Genomic DNA, 19,498 nt, shown 5'->3' with positions numbered 1-19,498 from the left:
CAGGAAGGCTTATTGAGCTTATGTGCTAAATGCCCACACTAGTGGGGAGGGTGGAGGCAGGAGAAGCGTTCAAGCACCTGATGGGCCAGGGAGCTGGAAGATCATTTCTGATCATTAAAGGTGAAGACAGGGTGCTACAAAGTGCCAGGCATCATGTCCTTCCAAAAGGCATACAGATACACCCGCAAAATCTAACTCGACTCTCTGAGTCTCTGGTTCTGCCCTGCTCAAAGCCTTATGGTGCTACCGAGCACATGAAACGTAACTCGGGAACAAAGTATTTAATGTCATTTCATTTTAATTAATTAGAATTTTACAATGGATACTCGATCCAGTTATTGAGAAATGTTTTATTATCGGGAATAACTTGGCTATTTAAAAATCTACTGTTTCAACTGTAAATGTTATGATATTTAAATAAAAATCAAGTGTTTTTGAGGAGAAATGATCTGAAAACGGCAGCTGAGGCATGACAAGGACATCTAGCTTACCTCCAGGCTGAGTCACAGTAGGGATGTGGAAGAGAGGCAGGGACCACTTCTGCAGGGCAAATTGAGTCCCTGAGGAAAAGCCAGGTTTAAAGCAAGAAGGTGTGGATAAAGTAGAGACATGGGCACTGGGGTGGGGACTGCAGTGCCACATGATGACTGTGAATTACACAGGGCATAGACAAGGGTCTTTGGGAGGAAGTATGGGAGAAACAGGCACATCTTTTTGTCTCCAGTGTTGCAAAATTTCAAAATACTGGCCTGAGTTTATTGTATCCATTGAATACTGTGCAGAGCACTTCTGTAATTAGGAAACTCATTTCTTTCAGTTTCGGTAATTTTCGATTACTTTGTAACTTGTTACTTTGTAATGATCCCTACTCCTTTTCTCTGATCTCTCTTGCTGAAACCCATTACCTGGAGGCTGTATTTCCTGAACTAGTTCTTTTTCTTGTCATTTTAAATTTTCTCCTGTCCTTTGCTCCAGTTTTCTTGTCTTTTTGTTCCACGTTTGATATTTCTTCATCTTCCAATTCTTCTACTTGAATTTCTGCTATCTCATTTCAGGACCAGTTCTTTTCTCCTCCGCATGTTCTTTTTACATAGCACTGTGTTACTGTTTCATGAATGCAACTTTTTCTTTAGTCTCTCTGAAGGCATCAGGGATAGTTTTTGCTTACCTTGTTCATTTGTTTTGTGTTTTACTCTCCCTGCCTAGCTTCTACATCTTCCAAGGTGCACTGGGCATGTATTTATTGTGGTTTCTGTCTTTCACTGTTAGAGGTCCCCTCAGATATCTGCCTATCATTGGTTGTATGTTCATGATTAAGAGTGGGTGTTCAGGGGAGAGGGACTGAAATGCTGGCTGGGAGCTCTAAGCTTTGGAAGGGCATGAGGTTCACTGTAGGGTAATCTAATCCTGTCCTTAGGGAAGCCCTAGTGTTAGTATTTTCAGAGCTCCCCCTTGGGCTGGACAGACTCCCCAGAAGGAAAGTGGAGTCCTCTTCTCATTTTCTATCTAGAATCAAGTTCACCTGCCAGAGTTCTATCAGCTAAAAGCAGGGAGTGGGCTGGGAAGTGTTCAGTATTCCATAGACACATGGTCAGCCACAATCTCTTTCTGGTAAAATTCTCATGACCTCCGCAGTGCTGGGTGATCCTAGTGGACCACCTGCAGAGTTTGAACTTGCAGGCTCCTGCTAAAGGCAGGAAGGGGCAGTACACCACATGGCGTGGGTAGAAAATGGGATTCTGGGCTCTAACTTGAACACTTCTCAAATGCAAAGGTTTTAACTGATCCTCCTTAGAAGAGAGAGCCCCTTTCTTCACCCCCAGGACCTGCCTGTTGTTGGTCCTTGTGAAGATTTTCCAATTTTAAACGAGGATGGCTCTCAACTTTCCCCTATGCAAGCTTCATATTTAGCTTTCTCACAGCCAGGGCGCCACTGCAAGATAGTCTGCTTCCCAGCTTCAGTACTTAGCTGCTACTGTGTCCTCTCCCATTTTCCCCATTCTTATGTGTTCACAACTCTTTTGAAAAAAAGTTATATAGGGCTATGAGAGTGAGAGATTTACATGTGTGTAATCCATCTGTGATCTTAATCACAGGCTTTACCTTGTGTTTTTACTAATAAGGTAACTTTGTCACAGACTGACTTATCCTTTAAAAAATACCAAGTATTCCTAATATGCAAAGATAGATAGGGACTCTGGTCTATGCACAACTCTGTGCAAATGAAAACCCTGCACAGACCCTCGTCCCAGTAATCTAAGTTTGCACTTGCTTTAGTATTTTGATATTGATGCCATTAGCTCAGCTGAGCCACAGAAACTCTGCTCTCTGAAACATGACTGCTCATCTTCCACCTCCAGAATGGTTAAGCTGAACAGCACAGCACATACCTTCCTGCCTATGATCCACCAACTGAGAAGCTTACATGCAACACAAAACACTATCTGCTACTAAATATGAGCCTTACCGCACTTCAGAAATTGCTTGCCAACAGTGACAAGGAAGAGGAACAGGGAAGTGCTGGGAAGGGAGGGGCGGGTCCCTGGTGAGGGCTCAACCCTCAGCCTGTGCCCAAGGATCTAGGTGAGGACAGGCACCTTTGTTTTCCCGCCCAAATGTTGCATTTCCCAAGACCACCCTGGCCTGCCACACCCCCATCCTGTGTCTATAAAAACCTCTAAGACCCTTGCAGGCAGGCACACAAGTGGCTGGACATCAAAAGGAACACATTGGCAAAAGAAGACACAAGTAGCTGAATGGCAAGAGAAAATCGAGGGGAGCATGCCGGCAGAAAAGCACATGACACACACTGGCACGCCACCAACCGGCAGGCCACCAACTGGCAGGCCACCAACTGGCAGAACGATGCAGAGTTTGGCCAGGGCAGTCGGAGGACAGCCTGGGCTGCCTGGCCCAACTCCAGAGAAAAATCATCTCCCTTGTGGCTCCCCCATCTGCTAGAGCGACTTTTACTCAATAAAACCTTGCACTCATTCTCCAAGCCCACATGTGATCCCATTCTTCCAGTATACCAAGGCAAGAACCCTGGGATACAGAAAGTCCTCTGTCCTTGCCATAAGGCAGGGGTCTAATTGAGCTGGTTAATGCAAGTGGCCTATGGATGCCTAAACTAAAAGAGTACTCTGTAACACACCCCTACTGGGGCTTCATACGTAAACATTCACTCTAGATACTGCTGTGGGCTTGGAGCCCCAAAGCCTGCCCGTCTGTAGGCTCACCCTAGAGGTTTGAGCAGCAGGGCAGTGAAGAAGCAAGCCACTCCCACTGTTGCACGCCCTTTGAGGGGAACAAGGGAACTTTTCCCATTTAAACAGCAATGATTCATGCTGAATCAAGTATATGTATGAGTTAATGTAAGTACCTACACAAGCCCAAGAGTTAATTACAAGCTATTTTAAAAGTTCTATGATTGAACTTCCAGAACTAGAGAGAATTAAAACAGTATGCAACAGATGCTTACAAACTAACACCCCACTGACTCCAGGATTTGTAAGATCTGGCAGTCTAGGCTGGGTAAGGCTCTACTGAATAATCCTGTCACAGAAAGTGAGAGATGAGTTTGATACTAGCATTAGATATGAGTGCCTATTATGTATACCAATTATATCCAGAACCAGAGGTGTCATTTAGCACTACTACGTCTACTCACCCATCTGTGGCAGGTTTCTTCCGGAGTATGCTTGGCCGTGGCGATGAGCCCTGGGCGGGAGCGTTGGTGCTAGCACTCTGGCTGTGGGTCTGCACCACGGTTGTTGCTGCTGGAGCAGCACTGAATGGATTGCTAATGGGGTTGGCCACAATTGTGGCTCCATCTGCCAACACCACTGCTGGAGGAGAGAGGCAACAGGAAAGAACATTGAAAAGAGGAAACATTGAAATAGAAGAAACAAATGCTGCAGAAAAATAGGTAAAAATGATGAGACTACTAGAATTGGGTATCCATCTTCTAACCGTCCAATTTCAAATTGGTAAGAGACAAAAGCACTTCATCTAACAAAGAGCAGATAGCCAAGTGGGAGCAGTTAAGTCTACCGATGCATGATCCATACCATTATTTTTTCTTTTTTGAGAGAGAGTCTTGCTCTTTTGCCCAGGCTAATAAAGTGCAGTGGTGTGACCCATACCATTGTTTTTTCTCTTTTTATTTTTTAGAGAGTCTTGCGCTGGAGCGCAGTGGTGTAATCATCTCAGCTCACTGCAACCTCTGCCTCCCAGGTTGAAGCAATTCTCCTGCCTTAACCAACTGAGTAGCTGGGATTACAGGTGTGCACCACCACACCTGGATAATTTTTGTATTTTCAGTAGGGATGGGATTTCACCATATTGGCCAGGCTGGTCTCAAATTTCTGACCTCAAGTGATCCACCCACCTCAGCCTCCCAAAGTGCTGGGATTACTGGTGTAAGCCACTGTACCTGGCCCATACCATTATTTTTTCTTTGCTCTATAATCATTTCCTAATTACTAATAAATGAGATAAGGCGAACAAAGTATACAGTGTAAGTACAGTCTCTCACTCTGTTACTTTACATTCTTTACTCATATAATTCTTAGGATCATTGTAATTCCCATTTAGAGAGATTAAGAAAACTAACAGGAAAGCCTTAGTAAAAGAGCCACAAACAGAAAACGTCATCTACTAGCTTAACAGTATGCTCTAAAGTACATTTCAAGAAATATACTCATCCAGTTTTTGTAAAATATCAGTATCTCTCAACCCCCAATAATGGTGCCATCCCCAATCTCTCTTTAGAAACACATTCAACTAACAAATATTTTAACTATACACTTAATGTTAGCATCAATACTGGTTAGCATGAGATCATACTCAGAAAATATCCATGTCTGACAGTTTTTGACCTATACATATGGCGATTTCACAGGAGTCAACTTAATACCATGAGTTTTCTAGTGGGTGCCCTTAGATGTAGCACACCATTCTACCAGGTGGGTCATTATGGGTAAACTACCTCTCTATCAATCATGTCAAAATAAAACACCTGAGAGACCTTGATTAAATAGTTCAATTCAAGGTCCACAGAACAATTAAAATTCATAGCTCCAGCCCGGCGCAGTGGCTCATGCCTGTAATCACAGCACTGTGGGAGGATGAGACTGGCGGATAGGATAGCTTGAGCTCTGGAGTTTGAGACCAGCCTGGGCAATAAGCAATATCCCATTTCTACAAAGAATCTGAGGCATAAGGACTGCTTGGGCCCCGAAGGTCAAGGCTACAGTGAGCCATGACTGTACCACTGTACTCCAGCTGGGCAACAGGGAGAGTGAAACCTTGTCCAAAAAAAGATCAGTACCTTGGCTGAGAAACAGCCATCTTTGTAAAACTGTATCAGAGAAATGGCTAATTAATAATAATCCAAATATATGGAATCTTAAATTCAGCTGAAAAAAGAAATAACCTGGCTGGTATGATGGCTCATGCTTGTAATCCCAGCACTTTGGGTGGCGAAGGTGTGGAGATTGCTTGAGCCCAGGAGTTTGAGATCAGCCTGGGCAATATGGCGAAACTCCGTCTCTATTAAAAATACAAAAATTAGCCAGGCATGGTAGCTCGCACCTACAGTCCCAGTTATTCGGGTGGTTGAGGTGGGAGGGTCACTTGAGCCCAGAAGGATCACTTAAGTGCAGTGAGCCAAGATCACACCACTGCACTCTAGCCTGGGTGACAGAGTGAAATTGTCTCAAAAAAATCTAAATACAGTGACTTATTCCATTTTTCAAAATGCTAGTCCACTTGTATTTCTTTTTAAGCATTCATAATATTAGCTAACATCAGCATAAGATTTTATAGCTGTATTTACAACTCTGAATAAAATTTTCAATGAGAACACTAGTTACAAGGTGAATTTTTTCCCTCACCTAGGAGCTTTTAATAAAGACAACACTTCTCACTATGTGCAAATGAATACTAGGCTATTCATCTATATTATTTCTAACATTTACAGTGACCCTGAAACTGTAAGTTCTAAGCAACTCATATTATTAATACATAGAAAAAACGAAGGCCTAGAGAAATTACAAGACCACAAAGCCAGTGGCAGAAAAAGGATTTAAATTCAAATGTATCTCTTTTTTCTAAACCACCTGCTATGCAAAAATTTAAAATTACCTGAAGTCTTTCCTTCAGGCTGAGGCTGCTGAGTACCCATTGGTGCAGGCTGAAGCCCTTGTGTGTTGATTGGGGTTGCTGAGTGAATTCCCTGTGTGCCAAGCGGTGCAGGCTGTATCCCTGGGGTCCCGATGGGGGCTGGCTGGATGCCCTGGGTACTGATGGGTGCTGGCTGGATCCCTTGAATATGTCGAGCATGCGATGCATCTACTGTCATCAACTGCATGGGGTTTAGATGGACTGTAGACGCTACCCCCACACCAGTCTGAGCTGTGATGGCAGAGTTTGGAGCCTGAGCTGAAACTAAAAATGATGCAAAAGGTGACTACAAGAAGGTTAGTCTCATTCTACACAGTCTACATAAAGTGAGAAACACCAAAATAAAAACAGGTTTATTCTACTGTATAATATCTAAATCCGCGGTTTGAAACTTGATATACTTGGGACTGTTATTTCCTTTTACTTCCTACCAATATGATGTTGTCTTTATACAGATTATTAGAAATATGATTAAAACAAGAAAAAAGGCAATCAGCTATTGAATTGCAAATATTAGCCAGGTAACCATGCTAAATAATTAATATAAAACGTCAGAAATACACCCTGAGGTCCCAGGTCAAGAACCTCTGCTTTCATTGACAGCGCCACTATCACATGTAGTTCTGAAATACGGCAGTATGAATTTCAAATGGCATGTATCTGCCAGAAAGAGAGAACACGTAAGTGTCCTGTGTTCTACAAGGCAAATACCCCATCTACTGTATATATCAAAAAACAAACAAACAAAAAGAGTGAAAACAAGAGCATTCACAGAAAGCAACAAAAAAGGAGGAATTTCTCACTATCTGTGGAAAGAAAATAGAGGACTTTTTGCTTAGTCATCAAAATAATCCAAAAAAGTAGAAACTTGTTTTCAAAGCTATTTAAATACCTTATATTTGTAAGATACCTTTTCCGTAAATAGTCAAATATCCTACAATGTTTGAAATTTTATACCAGGACTGTTCAATGGCATATTAGGTCACTCATGCAACTTTAAATTTTCCAGTGGCTACAATAAAAAAGTAAAAAGAGCCCAATGTGGTGATTTGTGCCTGTGATCCCAACACTTTGGGAGACTGAGGTATGAGGAATGCTTGAACCAAGGAGTTCGAAATCAGCCTGGGCAACATGGCAAGACCCCATCTCTATAAAAAATTAAAGAATTAGGCTAGCATCATAGCATGTGCCTGTGGTTCCAGCTACTCAGGAGGTTGAGATGTGAAGATCCCTTGAACTCAGGAATCTGAGGAGGTAGTGTGCTATGATCAAACTACTGCACCCCAGCCTGGGCAACAGAGAAAGACTCTGTCTCCCAAAAAAAAAAAAAAAAAAAAAAAAAGGTAAAAAGAAACAGGCCAGGCGCAGTGGCTCATGACTGTAATCCCAGCACTTTGGGGATCCAAGGCAGGCAATCATTTGAGAGTAGGAGTTCAAAACCAGCCTGATGAAACTCCATCTCTACTAAAAATACAAAAATTAGCTGGGTGTGGTGGCACGCACCTGCAGTCCCGGCTACTTGGGACACTGAAGCAAAAGAATTGCTTAAAGCTGGGAGGTGGAGGTTGCAGTGAGCCCAGACCATACAACTGCACTCCAGCCTAGGCAACATAGTGAAACTCCATCTCAAAGAAAAAAAAAAAGAAAGAAAAAGAAACAGGTCAAATTAATTGTGAGCACGTATTTTATTTAATATATTCAAAATATTACCATTTCAATGTGTCATTAATAAACTTTTTTTTCTGAGACAAGGGTCTCACTTTCTTCCCTAGACTGGAGTGCAGTGGCATAAACGACATGGCTTACTGCATCCTCAACCTCGTGGGGTCAAGCAATCTTTCTGTCTCAGCCTCCCAAGCAGCTGGGACGATAAGCATGCACCACCATGCCTAGCCAAATTTTTTATTTTTGGTAGAGATTAGGTCTCATCTAACTTGATGTCAAACTCCTGGGCTCAACTGATCCTTCCTCCTCAGCCTCCCAAACTGTTAGGATTATAGGCATGAGCCACCGTGCCTAGCCTAAAAATTCTTAACAAGATATTTTACATTCTCTTTTCCATACTTTGTCTTCAAAATCTAGGGTATATTTTACTCTTCAAGTACATCTAAATTCAGATACTGAATTTTTATCAGAAATGCTTAATCTGTATTTTGATTTCATAAAGCCTACAATTGAAAAAGTAGTTTTACATTGCTAAGTTGTCCAAATACACTTGAAATTTCTTGAAATTAAATAAAATTAACAATTTTTTCATGTACACTTAATCTACTTCAAGTGCTCTGTGGCCACACGTGCTGGTGGCTACCAAACAGCACCGTGAAGCAGGAGGGCAATGTACATAATCCAGGCAACAATAATGCTTTTTCTTTTTTTTTTTTTTTTAAGATAGGCTCTCACCTTGTTACCTAGGCTAGAGTGCAGTAGTGCCGTTATGGCTCAATCCTCCCACCTCAGCCTTCCCAGTAGTTGGGACTTAGAGGCATGCACCACCATGCCTAGCTAATTGTTTAACTTTTTCTAGAGATGGGGTCTCCCTATATTGCCCAGGATAGTCTCAAACTTATAGGCTCAAGTGATCTGCCCACCATGGCCTCCCAAAGTGCTGGAGCATCAGCCATGGTGCCCAGCCCTAGTCAATAAGGCTTTTTTTTTGAGACAGTCTCACTCTGTCACCCAGACTGGAGTGTAGTATCACAATCACAGCTTAAAGCAGCCTCTACCTCCCAAGTTCAACTGATTCTCCTGCTTCAGCTTCCTGAGTAGCGGAGACTACAGGTGCCCACCACACCCACTTAATTTTTTCTTTTTTTTTTTTCTTCAGTAGAGTGGGGGTTTCACCATGTTGGCCAGGCTGGTCTTGAACTCCTGACCTCAAGTGATCCGCCTGCCTTAGCCTCCCAAAGTGCTGGGATTATAAGCATGAGCCATTGCGCCTGGCTGGCAATAGTCTTTCTGATACCCAGAGTGACTGGAGGGTCTCACAGGAAAAGATTACACAGACTCTGACCTTTAAGGATTGTTTTTCCTGGATTAGCAAAAAGAACACTGTTTACACATCATGATGGTGAGAAGAGAGCATAACTAGAATAAAAAAATACATATATAGCTGGTATACCAAATCTCTATGACATGCAATTTATATAATAACAAACCTGCACAAGTGTCATTGAACCTGAAAGTTTTTATAAACCTTTATAAATTAAAAAAAATAAAACCAATATTTACATAAAATAATGGAAACCCTATAAAAGTACTATTCTATTCGTTGTAACTACTATCATTTTAAGGAGTAACAAAAATTGTTAACATGATTGTCCTTAGGGTGGCATAGTACTATGCAAATATTGCAAATGAGTAACAACCTTTTATAGACCATAAAGATGATGATTTAAGACCTTAAAGCTTCACATTTTAACTGAATCTGAAAGCAGAAGCTGAAATAATTAATCTCATATAGAAATAACCATAATCAATTTCTACGTCATTGTTGGCAAAAATTAAAATGTGAAAAGGCATCTTAAAAGCAGGGCTCATACCTGGATACTGTCGGATAGTGGACACAGAACTGGTGATTGGGGTGTAGGTGTGTGCCGCCAGTGGGTATGCAGAAGGTGGATAAGTTGGCAAAAAGTATTGGAATTGAACGGGAACAGACGGTCTAGAGATAGAACAGATGATAGCAAACAAAATGGTCATTTTCTTCTTTACCTTCAAATGATCCTATCCCCCAGATCCTCTTTCTATCCTTCAGAACTGCCAAATGAGCTTCACCCAAATTGTGTCCCAAACAAACTCTTACATCACAGAACACACACCAAGAATGCAAAATTAAAAAAAAAAAAAAAAGTGGATACTATAAAAACCTATATCAATAAATGTAAAAACATAGATAATATTCTCTGGGTGATTTTTGAGAATAAGTCTGAAAAACAATTCACAAAAACTCAGTAATCAAATCTTCTCTGCTCAATTCCTTATAAACTACACTAAACTCAGATTGATTTACTGGCCAATTTTATTAAAAATACATAAAACGAATAATCCCAATTTCATTCAAACTGCTTTGGAAACAATGAAAAGAAGAAATGAGATCCAACTTATTTTTATTATTTTAGAGACAGGCTATGTGCCCAGGCTGGAGTGTAGTGGTTATTCACCAGCGCAATCATGGCACACTACAACCTTCAACTCCTAGGCTCAATCAAGCCTCCTGCTTCAGTTGCCGAAATTCTGGGACTACAGGCACGTGCCACTGCACCTTGTTCCTAGTTTATTTTTTGAGCTTCATATAGCCTTGATACTACTATTGGAACAGGAGAATATGATAAAAGAAAGATTATAAATAAATCTAATTCACGACAACAACAAAAATCCTATATAAAACTGAATTAAGAACCATATAAAGTTTAATACATCATGATTGAATAAAGTTTATCACACAAAGAGAAATGCTTCAACATGAGAATGTCTATTCATGTTTTTGATAAATTTAAAAAGAATAATTTAAAACATAAAAGATAAAAACATTTGATAGCATTCAATAAGCTATTCATGATATAAATACCTAAGAAAATATGAAGTAGGCCAGGTACAGTGGCTCATGCCTGTAATCCCAACGGTTTGGGAGACTGAGGCGGGCAAATCACTTGAGTCCAGGAGTTCAAGACCAGTCTGGCCAACATGGCGAAACCCTGTCTCTATGACAAATACAAAAACTAGCCAGGTATGGTGGCACACACCTGTAATCCCTGTTATTCAGGAGGCAGAGGCACAAGATTTGCTTGAACCTGGGAGGCAGAGAATGCAGTGAGCCGAGACTGCACCACTGCACTATAGCCTGGTCAACAGAGTGAGACCTCATCTCTACAAAAAAATTTTAAAAACTTAGCCAGGTTGGCCGGGCACGGTGGCTCAAGCCTGTAATCCCAGCACTTTGGGAGGCCGAGGCGGATGGATCACGAGGTCAAGAGATCGAGACCATCCTGGTCAACATGGTGAAACCCCGTCTCTACTAAAAATACAAAAAATTAGCTGGGCATGGTGGCATGTGCCTGTAATCCCAGCTACTCAGGAGGCTGAGGCAGGAGAATTGCCTGAACCCAGGAGGCGGAGGTTGCGGTGAGCCGAGATCGCGCCATTGCACTCCAGCCTGGGTAACAACAGCGAAACTCCGTCTCAAAAAAAAAAAAAAAAAAAAAAAATTAGCCAGGCATGATTGGCATGTGCCTGTAGTCCCTGCTACTCGAGAGGCTGGGGTGGGAGAATCATTTGAGCCTAGAAGACAAGGCTGCACTGAGTTATGATGGTGCTACTGCATTCTAGCCTGGGCAACAGAGTAAGACCCTGTCTCAAAAACAAAACAAAGAAACAAATGAAAATGGTAGGACCCCTTTGCCTTCCCTCAAAACTGTCCTTACTTGTAGGCAAAATAAACATGTACATAGACAATTTATAAACATTCAGAGAATCTATAAACATTTATAGAGCTAATAGAAGTATTCAACAAGGTGGATGGACATAATATCAATGTATTAAAATCTGTAAGCATTCCAGACACAAATGATCAAATTAGAACACTTAACAATAACCTGATTTTGAAATTACTTTGTATATACTGTATAGGGTGCTTTATGGGAGAGGCAGATACAAACATGGAATGCGGGAAGCTATGGGGTTGAATCAGAGGTATCAGCATGAACTCAAATGTTCTTAAAATATTATTTACTTCCTACCTCTGCCTGCTCAAATGGCCTAGAAGAATGACAAATCATGGCAACAAGCAGGGTTAATACCCAGATCTTGGTTTGTAAATGACAAAAGGGCTCCTTGGAGGAACAGCAGATTTCAGGGCCCAGACAGATAAAGTTCAATAGGAATCTGGACTATCTCATGATGGAAAATAAGGAAAGGCTAGAATGGAGGGGATGTGGCAAAATCCACAGAAGTAAACAGAAAAAGCCCCCAAGGACCAACTGAGATCATTTGAGCACCAAAACAGATGACAGCAATGGGTTCTAACAGTGAATAAAAGCAAATCTACAAGTCTGAGCCAATTAAAAAACAGTAAAATGTTCGACATAATAAATAAATAGGGGTGGGTAAGAGAGTTTCTTTACATCAGAATGCCAGCTAATATACGTAGACAACACATTAGACAGAAAAACTTACTATTTTGTAACTTTCGATTCAGCCAGGAATTAATAATAGGTCTGCAACTATTGAATGAATATTTACTTGAGAACACGATATTTATACTCAGATATTTCCATACAGATTGTTTGTTTACAAAGGAGAAAAACGTGCTTTTTTAGTAGAAAAAACCAGCAAACATCACCTTCACTAAGTAATGAATGTTAACATAATCAATACAGGAAAAACAGGCAGCATGAGCTCTGTGATGGAACGGGAAGAATACACTGCTTACCTGGTATAACCTGAATGTAACCATGAGGAAACAATGTGACAGTATCAAATTCCCCAAAACACCCGGCCTCTCCACACTCTTCAAAAATATCCATGAATAAAAGAGAAGGGAGAGCTCGGACTCCTTTCAGATAGCTGTACCGAAGTGACGTCAGAGAATGTTTTTACTCTTCTGTGCTACAAATCGAGGTACTTATGAGTAAATGGTCACAATGCTGCAACCTTTGCTCTCAAAATGGCCAAAAAATATTAAACACACAAAACCAAAAATATAAATACCAGAACATCCACCAAAGGGAGACTGGTTTGAAAAAAATTACACATAAAAAAGGAATTATACGAAGTGTAATTTTCAGGAGAAAATCTGAAAACATGAGTAATAAATACAGGCCATATTTGTGGGTTGTTTTATGCTGATAAAGCAGGATGATTAATGACACAGTGAGGCAGAATAACCAACACATGGCCTCCTACCTATTGTCACTTCGTGTTTCCATGGCCACAGGATTGGGAGAGGCCCGATGTCCGGAGATGGGAATCAGGCTGCTCCTTTCAGCAGGGTAGTCAGGCTGGATCCGAGGAGAAGTGTGTGTGATCTGCTGGGGCACCACCTTGGCTGCAAACAGTAAACGCCAATTCCATGACCACTCTAACACTTGCTTTTTTGGCATACCAAAACATTCTTGGCTAGCTGCAATCTTATGAAAGCAAACAAACTAAGCCTGGATTTTTAATCAAAACAAAAAATGAAAAATAAGCACATAAAAGTTCAACAGAATTAATTCAACCCTATCATTCACTGATATATCCCTATAGTTATTAAAGCAAGGCTCAACATTAATACTTATACAAAGATAGCAGTGACCAGGCTCTTTTCTCCTCATCTGGCTTTTTAATGACCTGTTTTTAAAAGGAGTAAATTGTTTAAAAAGTAAATAGGCCAGGCACAGTGGCTTCCATCTGTAATCTCAGCACAGTGGGAGGCTGAGGTGGAAAGATCACTTGAGTTCAGGAGTTCAAGGTTATAGTGAGCCACGACTGCACCACTATACTCCAGCCTCAGTCACAGACTGAGACCCTGTCTCAAAATTAATAAACAAACAAAATTTTGGGTTAAAAAATGGAAAAAAACTTAGATTCTACTCTAGGTCCAGAGATAATTATAAAACATAGCTAATTAGCAATGAGAAGACCAATTTAATTCCCAAGTCTGTTTCTTTACCTATAAAGAAGCCTTCTTTAGATCACTTAATAATTTCCAAGGTCCTTTGGATGTCCTGCGATTTTATGTAATACTTTAGAGCAAAATCAAAATCAATGATTACAGAGTTTTCAAATTCAATCTGAGGCTCCAAATGTGTACTCCTTTAAAACCTGCAATCCAATTTTGTTTGGAAGGTATAGCTGAACTAGAATATACTTGACACTATTCTTTATAGACCTATTTATTAACAGTATGCAAGGGAATTCAGAAAGAAAAGCTGTGATCTTTTCTTTCTTACTTTTTTCTCTTATCAGAAATACAGAGGGACAGCTTCCATCTGTGTAAAAACGCAAGTTACACCAGTGAGAGGCACATTAACAACAGAGACTAGACTATGAGGATACCAACATATTACCCTAAATTCAGAGCATTTAACATCAACGGTAAGCTGCACAGACCCACTGTGATGCCCAGCCAGCTCCTATGGGAAGCAGCTGGAGAAGTTTTTGCAGGGTGATAGCAGAGATGCCCATCTGACCACTGAAGATTGCATCTATTGGCCAACGCAGAGAGAAGCTGGCATGATAGGTTTTCCATCAGCGACGTAAGCAATGAAGTGGTGAGTAGGGAGCAACTAAGACTTGCTTTTTCACGGAGGCCCATAAAAGGCAGGAGAAAATGATGCTTCCAATAGGAATAAAGCTGCCATATGACAGGGTAGCTAACCAATTGTTGGTGGTCAGACACACCACATCCCTTGGCCATTAGTTTAAATCTACTTGTTTTCTAATTTAAAAAGCCATACAGGCCAGGTGCAGTGGCTCATGCCTGTAATCCCAATACTTTGGGAGGCTGAGGCTGGCGGATCACCTGAGGTCAGGAGTTCAAGACCAGCCTGGCCAACATGGTGAAACCCTGTCTCTACTAAAAAGACAAAAATCAGTCGGGCATAGTGGTGCACACCTGTGATCTCAGTTACTCAGGAGGGTGAGGCAGGAAAATCGCTTGAACCTGGGAGGCAGAGGTTGTAGTGAGCTATCACACCACTGTAGTCCAGCCTGAGGCACAGAGCAAGACTTCACCTCAAAAAAAAAAAAACAAAAAAAAACCAAAACACCAAAAAAATACCCCATACATTCTCAATAATCAAATAAAAACCAAGGGACTACACAGTGCAGAAAACATTAATTCTGTCATAATGCTATCTCCAAAATGTATCCCTATTTTCTGAATAATGTGATCATCAGATTTTGCTTTCTATAATTCTGAGAACATGGTCACATGTTGACCCGAACATGGAGGAAATAAGACTGGTATTCTACTGGAATAGAGACAAAAACCTTATACTTGTGATTTATCAGGCTCTTTTCCCTGAGCCAACATATTCCTAATAAGAATAGCTGAATTCAGATTTAACATCATCTGAAGAGGAAAAGCTCACTTGGAAAAAGCAACTTGCGTGATTTTAATATATATGTTCTACTTCCTAACTTGAAGCTCAGGGATCCCAATACAGGAATAGCCAGATACATAAGACTTATAAAGAGACTTAGACTCCCACACAGTAACAGTGGGAGACTTCAACATCAGTATTAGACAGATCAACAAGACAGAAAATTAACAAGGATATCCAGGACTTGAACTCAGATCCGGAACAAGTAAACTTAATAAACATTTATAGAACTCTCCACTTTAAATGCACAAAATATACACTCTCATCAGCACCACATCACATCTACTTACAGGTTTAAATGAAATATTGGTTGGCTGTTTGTTATTTTCTTCCCTCATATTTTCCTGTCTCCATTATTAAGCACAATTATTGGCATAAAATAGGTTTTCAATATCCATTTTTAGACTGCATTCTAGCCTGGGCAATAAAGCAACACTTCCGTTCTCTCTCCCTCTTCCTCTTTCTTCCTCTCCTTCATTCCTTTTTTTATTTTTATTTTTTCTTTCTTTTTAAAAAAAATTAATATAAAAGCATAGAATATAAGAGGTAGAAGTTGTGAAAGTATTTGGTGTAACCCTCAGTTTTTATAGAGAAGAAATTATGTTCCAATTAGGTTACGACTTGCTTTGTAGAGCCAAGACTAGTTAAAGCTGGGTCCCAGGCAGGAGAATAGCCAGCTGAAAGATAAATTCTTTCCCCAGCATTCCTGTCCATGCAATTAGAGTAACACTGAGGTTAGGAATGCCATCTGTTTTACTTACTATATTATGGAGCCTGGCACATAATGGGCATTTCAATAATGTGTTTCATGAATAAACAAATGAATAAGCAAATCATAAGAATAAATTAATATTAATTTAAAAATGAATAAATGAAATTAATAAAGTATTAATCATTTTTAATATTTGTTAGAATATAAAGGATTAATTTTCAGTTATATGTAATATTATTTTCTTGATAACATAGCATGTATTTATTTAAAAAAAAAAAAAAGAAAAAAATCAGGGATCTAGGGTTGTATCAGGTTTCCCTTCTCAACTGAGCTACCTAACTTAAGAGAGATCCTATCATAATATAGAAATATTGGGGTTAGCATAAAAGAAAACAAAATGACAGCATAAACTCCATGGAATGTAGGAATACACGTATGTATGTCTCCCAATACTTTTTAGTGAGTCTACTTCCAAGGTGGGATATCTTAGGAAGATGGAGGGACATTCACAAGAACCAATCTCTAAAAGCTTCTTCATGGTGGAGGGTCAAGAGGAAACTAGACAGTCCCTCTGGACCACAATGGACCCTCTTTATTGGTCTGACTTTCTATCACAGATACAAATACCTGAATGAGGCTCCTGACGTGTAAGTGTCTGGGTGTGGCTCTGCTGTGATAGCACTCAAGAGAGCTGATGACACAGGCAGAGTAAGGAAATAGGCAGAAATGGCAATATGGACAATTTGCTACCTTTTTCAACAAAAGTGTGTTAATGCTAAACACATACAAAACAAACTTCTTTTCACAAATATAAATTAAATTCAGAAGGTTATGGGAAAAATTTGGTGTCTCTAATGGCAAGTCATAGTGAGCAGCAATGCAGGAAAGGCCCAGTGGCAGCACCCTCTGTGCTAAAAGACCTCAGTGAAGCTGAGCACCTATTTAAGGCTGGTGTAGGCTGGTCACCTAGAACAGGAGTAGGAACTTCCTGAGTACTATAATTATTCTAGAAATGAGGATTCTAAGTTTGCTCAGGGGGCAGGAACCCACATTTTATGTCCAGTCACCAGTATGTCAGGGTGTCCTCTTCACAAAAAAGCAGTCTTATTTCCAAGTGGACACTATGTTAAAAATATGGCAGCTGTCCTATATCTTTCGAGAGTAAAGAACAGTAAGATGACATGCTCTTCAATATAAAAGCAAGGCAGAGGAAATACTAGAAATGATTAATGAAGCCTACAGCTGGTGGGCTAATGAAAGCTGTGTTCTTCCTAGGAGGCCAGAGTCCCTGCTTTGGATGCTATGGCAGTGAGAAAACAGCCCCCTGCATAGGTGTCGGCAACCTATGGTCTACAGGTCAATCCAGCCTGCTGTCTCATGAGCAAAGAATGATTTAACACTTTTAAATGGTTCAGGGCAAAAAGATCAAAAGAATATATTGTGACTCATAAAAACAATATGAAATTCAGGCCAGAATCAGTGGCTGAATGCCTATAATCCCAGCACTCTGAGAGGTGAAGGGTGGAAGGACTCCTTAAAACCAGCAGTTTGAGAGTAGCTTGGGCAACACAGCAAGACCTTGTCTACACAAACACACACACACATTTTTTTTTTTGAGACCAGGTCTCACTGTTACCCAGGCTGGAGTGCAGTGGCACGATTCTCGCTCACTGTGACCTCCACCTCTCAGATTCAAGTGATTCACCTGCCTCAGCTTCCCAAGTAGCTGGCAATACGAAGGTATGTGCAACCCTGCCCGGCCAGTTTTTTTTTGTATTTTTTTTAGTAGAGATGGGTTTCACCATGTTGGTCAGACTGGTCTCGAACTCCTGACTCAAGTGATCCCCGTCTTGGCCTCCCCAAGTGCTGGGATTACAGGTGTGAGCCATCATGGCTGGCCTACAAAAAACTTTTAAAAATTAGCGAGGTGAGGTGGCATGTACCTACAGCCCCAGCTAATGGGGAAGCTGAGGAGGGAGGATAGCTTGAGTCTTGGTTACAGTAAGCTATGACTATGCCACTATACTCAAGTCTGGATGACAGAGCAAGACCCTGTCTCTTAAAAAAAGGAATCAAATTTCTCCATCCATAAGCAGAGTCTCATTGGTACACAGTCAGACCCATCTGTTTATATACTGTCCACAGCTACTTGCATGACACAGAGTTGAACAGTGGTGATGACGCACACCTATGTGGTCTGCAAAGCCTAAAAGAAAAAAAAGCCTAAGTTTCTAGAAAGTGTGCAAATCCCTGAGCTTGATGACTGAAGTTGGACTGCCAGAAACTTTCCAGGAATTATTTTAAAATTCAAAGTATACATATACTTAGAATAAAGAAAGCCTAGAAGAAATTCTAGGATGATTGTGAAGTACTGGGGGGCAGCACTCAGATGAAAACCTGGGGAACACACTTGAGCCTTAGTGTTCTTCCCACTGTTGTGTCACTCAAAAACCTTCCCTGAACAATCTGTCAACGTATACAAGTTTTCCTCATTTCAGATCTTTGCTTTTCTTGTTGTTCTTGTCCAACTATGTCAGTACTGCTTATTTTTTATAAAAGGTACAGTTTGACAAGAAAGGAAGTCAAAACTACAGTTAAAGTTTGAATACTCAAGAATTGTTACCCTCTTTTACCCCTACCATCAATGCCAAGTCTGTATGATACATAATATTAAAAGTCATATTTGGTGTTGCTTTGAAAATCAACAATTGTAAAAATCAATACTAGCCATCAACATGAAGGCCGAGTCAGAGGAGCTACACCACTCCCTGTAAGCTTCTGTCTGAAGGCAGCATGCCACTTACCGACTGGGATGTTTGAGGTGGTCACAGCAGTCGCATGGGAGGAATGGGAGGGCACTGTCATGGTAACAATGGTACTTGTGGGAGCTTGTGTGTGTGACACAGATCCTGAAATAAAGGAAATTCTTTCACAATAACTTCTCTGCTCACGTTACAGATTCTCAAAAACCAGGGAAAACTCTGGGAAAAAGTTAAGAGAATTTTTCTAGCCCACTGTTTTTCTCTGAATGAAGGTGAGAAATAAAAAATTAACCCACCACTCTTGCCTCCTTTATCCCCTGTAGAAGGAAGAGCAGGGTTATGGACTTACCAGCTGTAGTCGCTGAAGGAATGGTGTTGGTTGCCAAAATAGGTGCTACTGTGGCTGCAGCAACTGGCGTGCCAGTACTGAAGATCGTTTTCTGTGAGGGAAACCCCACAACACAGTTATAAGAACGTTATCCACTGCATCCAGGCTAAACGCAATCAATGCCTTCAGTATAGCCAGGCCCTCTGCACATTTTGCACATTTTTGGTTTTATCCAACAAAGTAGTACACAGGTGGTTCTCCACCTTTGGTTTTACCTGAGCCATGGTATGAAGCTGCTGTTTTGGCGTCCCTAATGCAGGGTGAGATGGTAGTGTGATTCTTGTTGTGACATCTCGTGACTGGGCGGGACGCTGAATACTAATTGCTGCAGATGGTGGATGCTGGATAGACAAAGTTGGCCTACTGA

At 40.8% G+C, this 19,498-nt stretch overlaps 1 protein-coding gene across 16 annotated transcripts in view; it reads right to left on the bottom strand.

Moving 5' to 3' along the window:
* Positions 1 to 19,498, bottom strand: part of SAP130 (Sin3A associated protein 130) — a 90,428-nt gene that overhangs the window by 41,970 nt on the left and 28,960 nt on the right. For 8 of the 16 annotated variants that reach the window (XM_039480001.2, XM_039480003.2, XM_039480006.2 and 5 more), the window contains exons 8-14: positions 19,347 to 19,494; positions 19,093 to 19,183; positions 18,786 to 18,890; positions 13,087 to 13,228; positions 9,726 to 9,847; positions 6,148 to 6,450; positions 3,671 to 3,848 (exon numbers count right to left, since the gene is read on the bottom strand). In XM_039480001.2, the coding sequence (XP_039335935.1) occupies positions 3,671 to 3,848; positions 6,148 to 6,450; positions 9,726 to 9,847; positions 13,087 to 13,228; positions 18,786 to 18,890; positions 19,093 to 19,183; positions 19,347 to 19,494 (1,089 nt within the window). The remainder of the gene's footprint in view (positions 1 to 3,670; positions 3,849 to 6,147; positions 6,451 to 9,725; positions 9,848 to 13,086; positions 13,229 to 18,785; positions 18,891 to 19,092; positions 19,184 to 19,346; positions 19,495 to 19,498) is intronic. The other 8 variants (XM_039480004.2, XM_039480007.2, XM_039479998.2 and 5 more) reach the window with 2 other exon arrangements.

The sequence above is a fragment of the Saimiri boliviensis genome, chromosome 5, assembly GCF_048565385.1.
Source record: "Saimiri boliviensis isolate mSaiBol1 chromosome 5, mSaiBol1.pri, whole genome shotgun sequence".
Classification (NCBI taxonomy): Eukaryota; Metazoa; Chordata; class Mammalia; order Primates; family Cebidae; genus Saimiri; species Saimiri boliviensis.
This window is presented reverse-complemented; position numbering and strand designations above follow the sequence as displayed.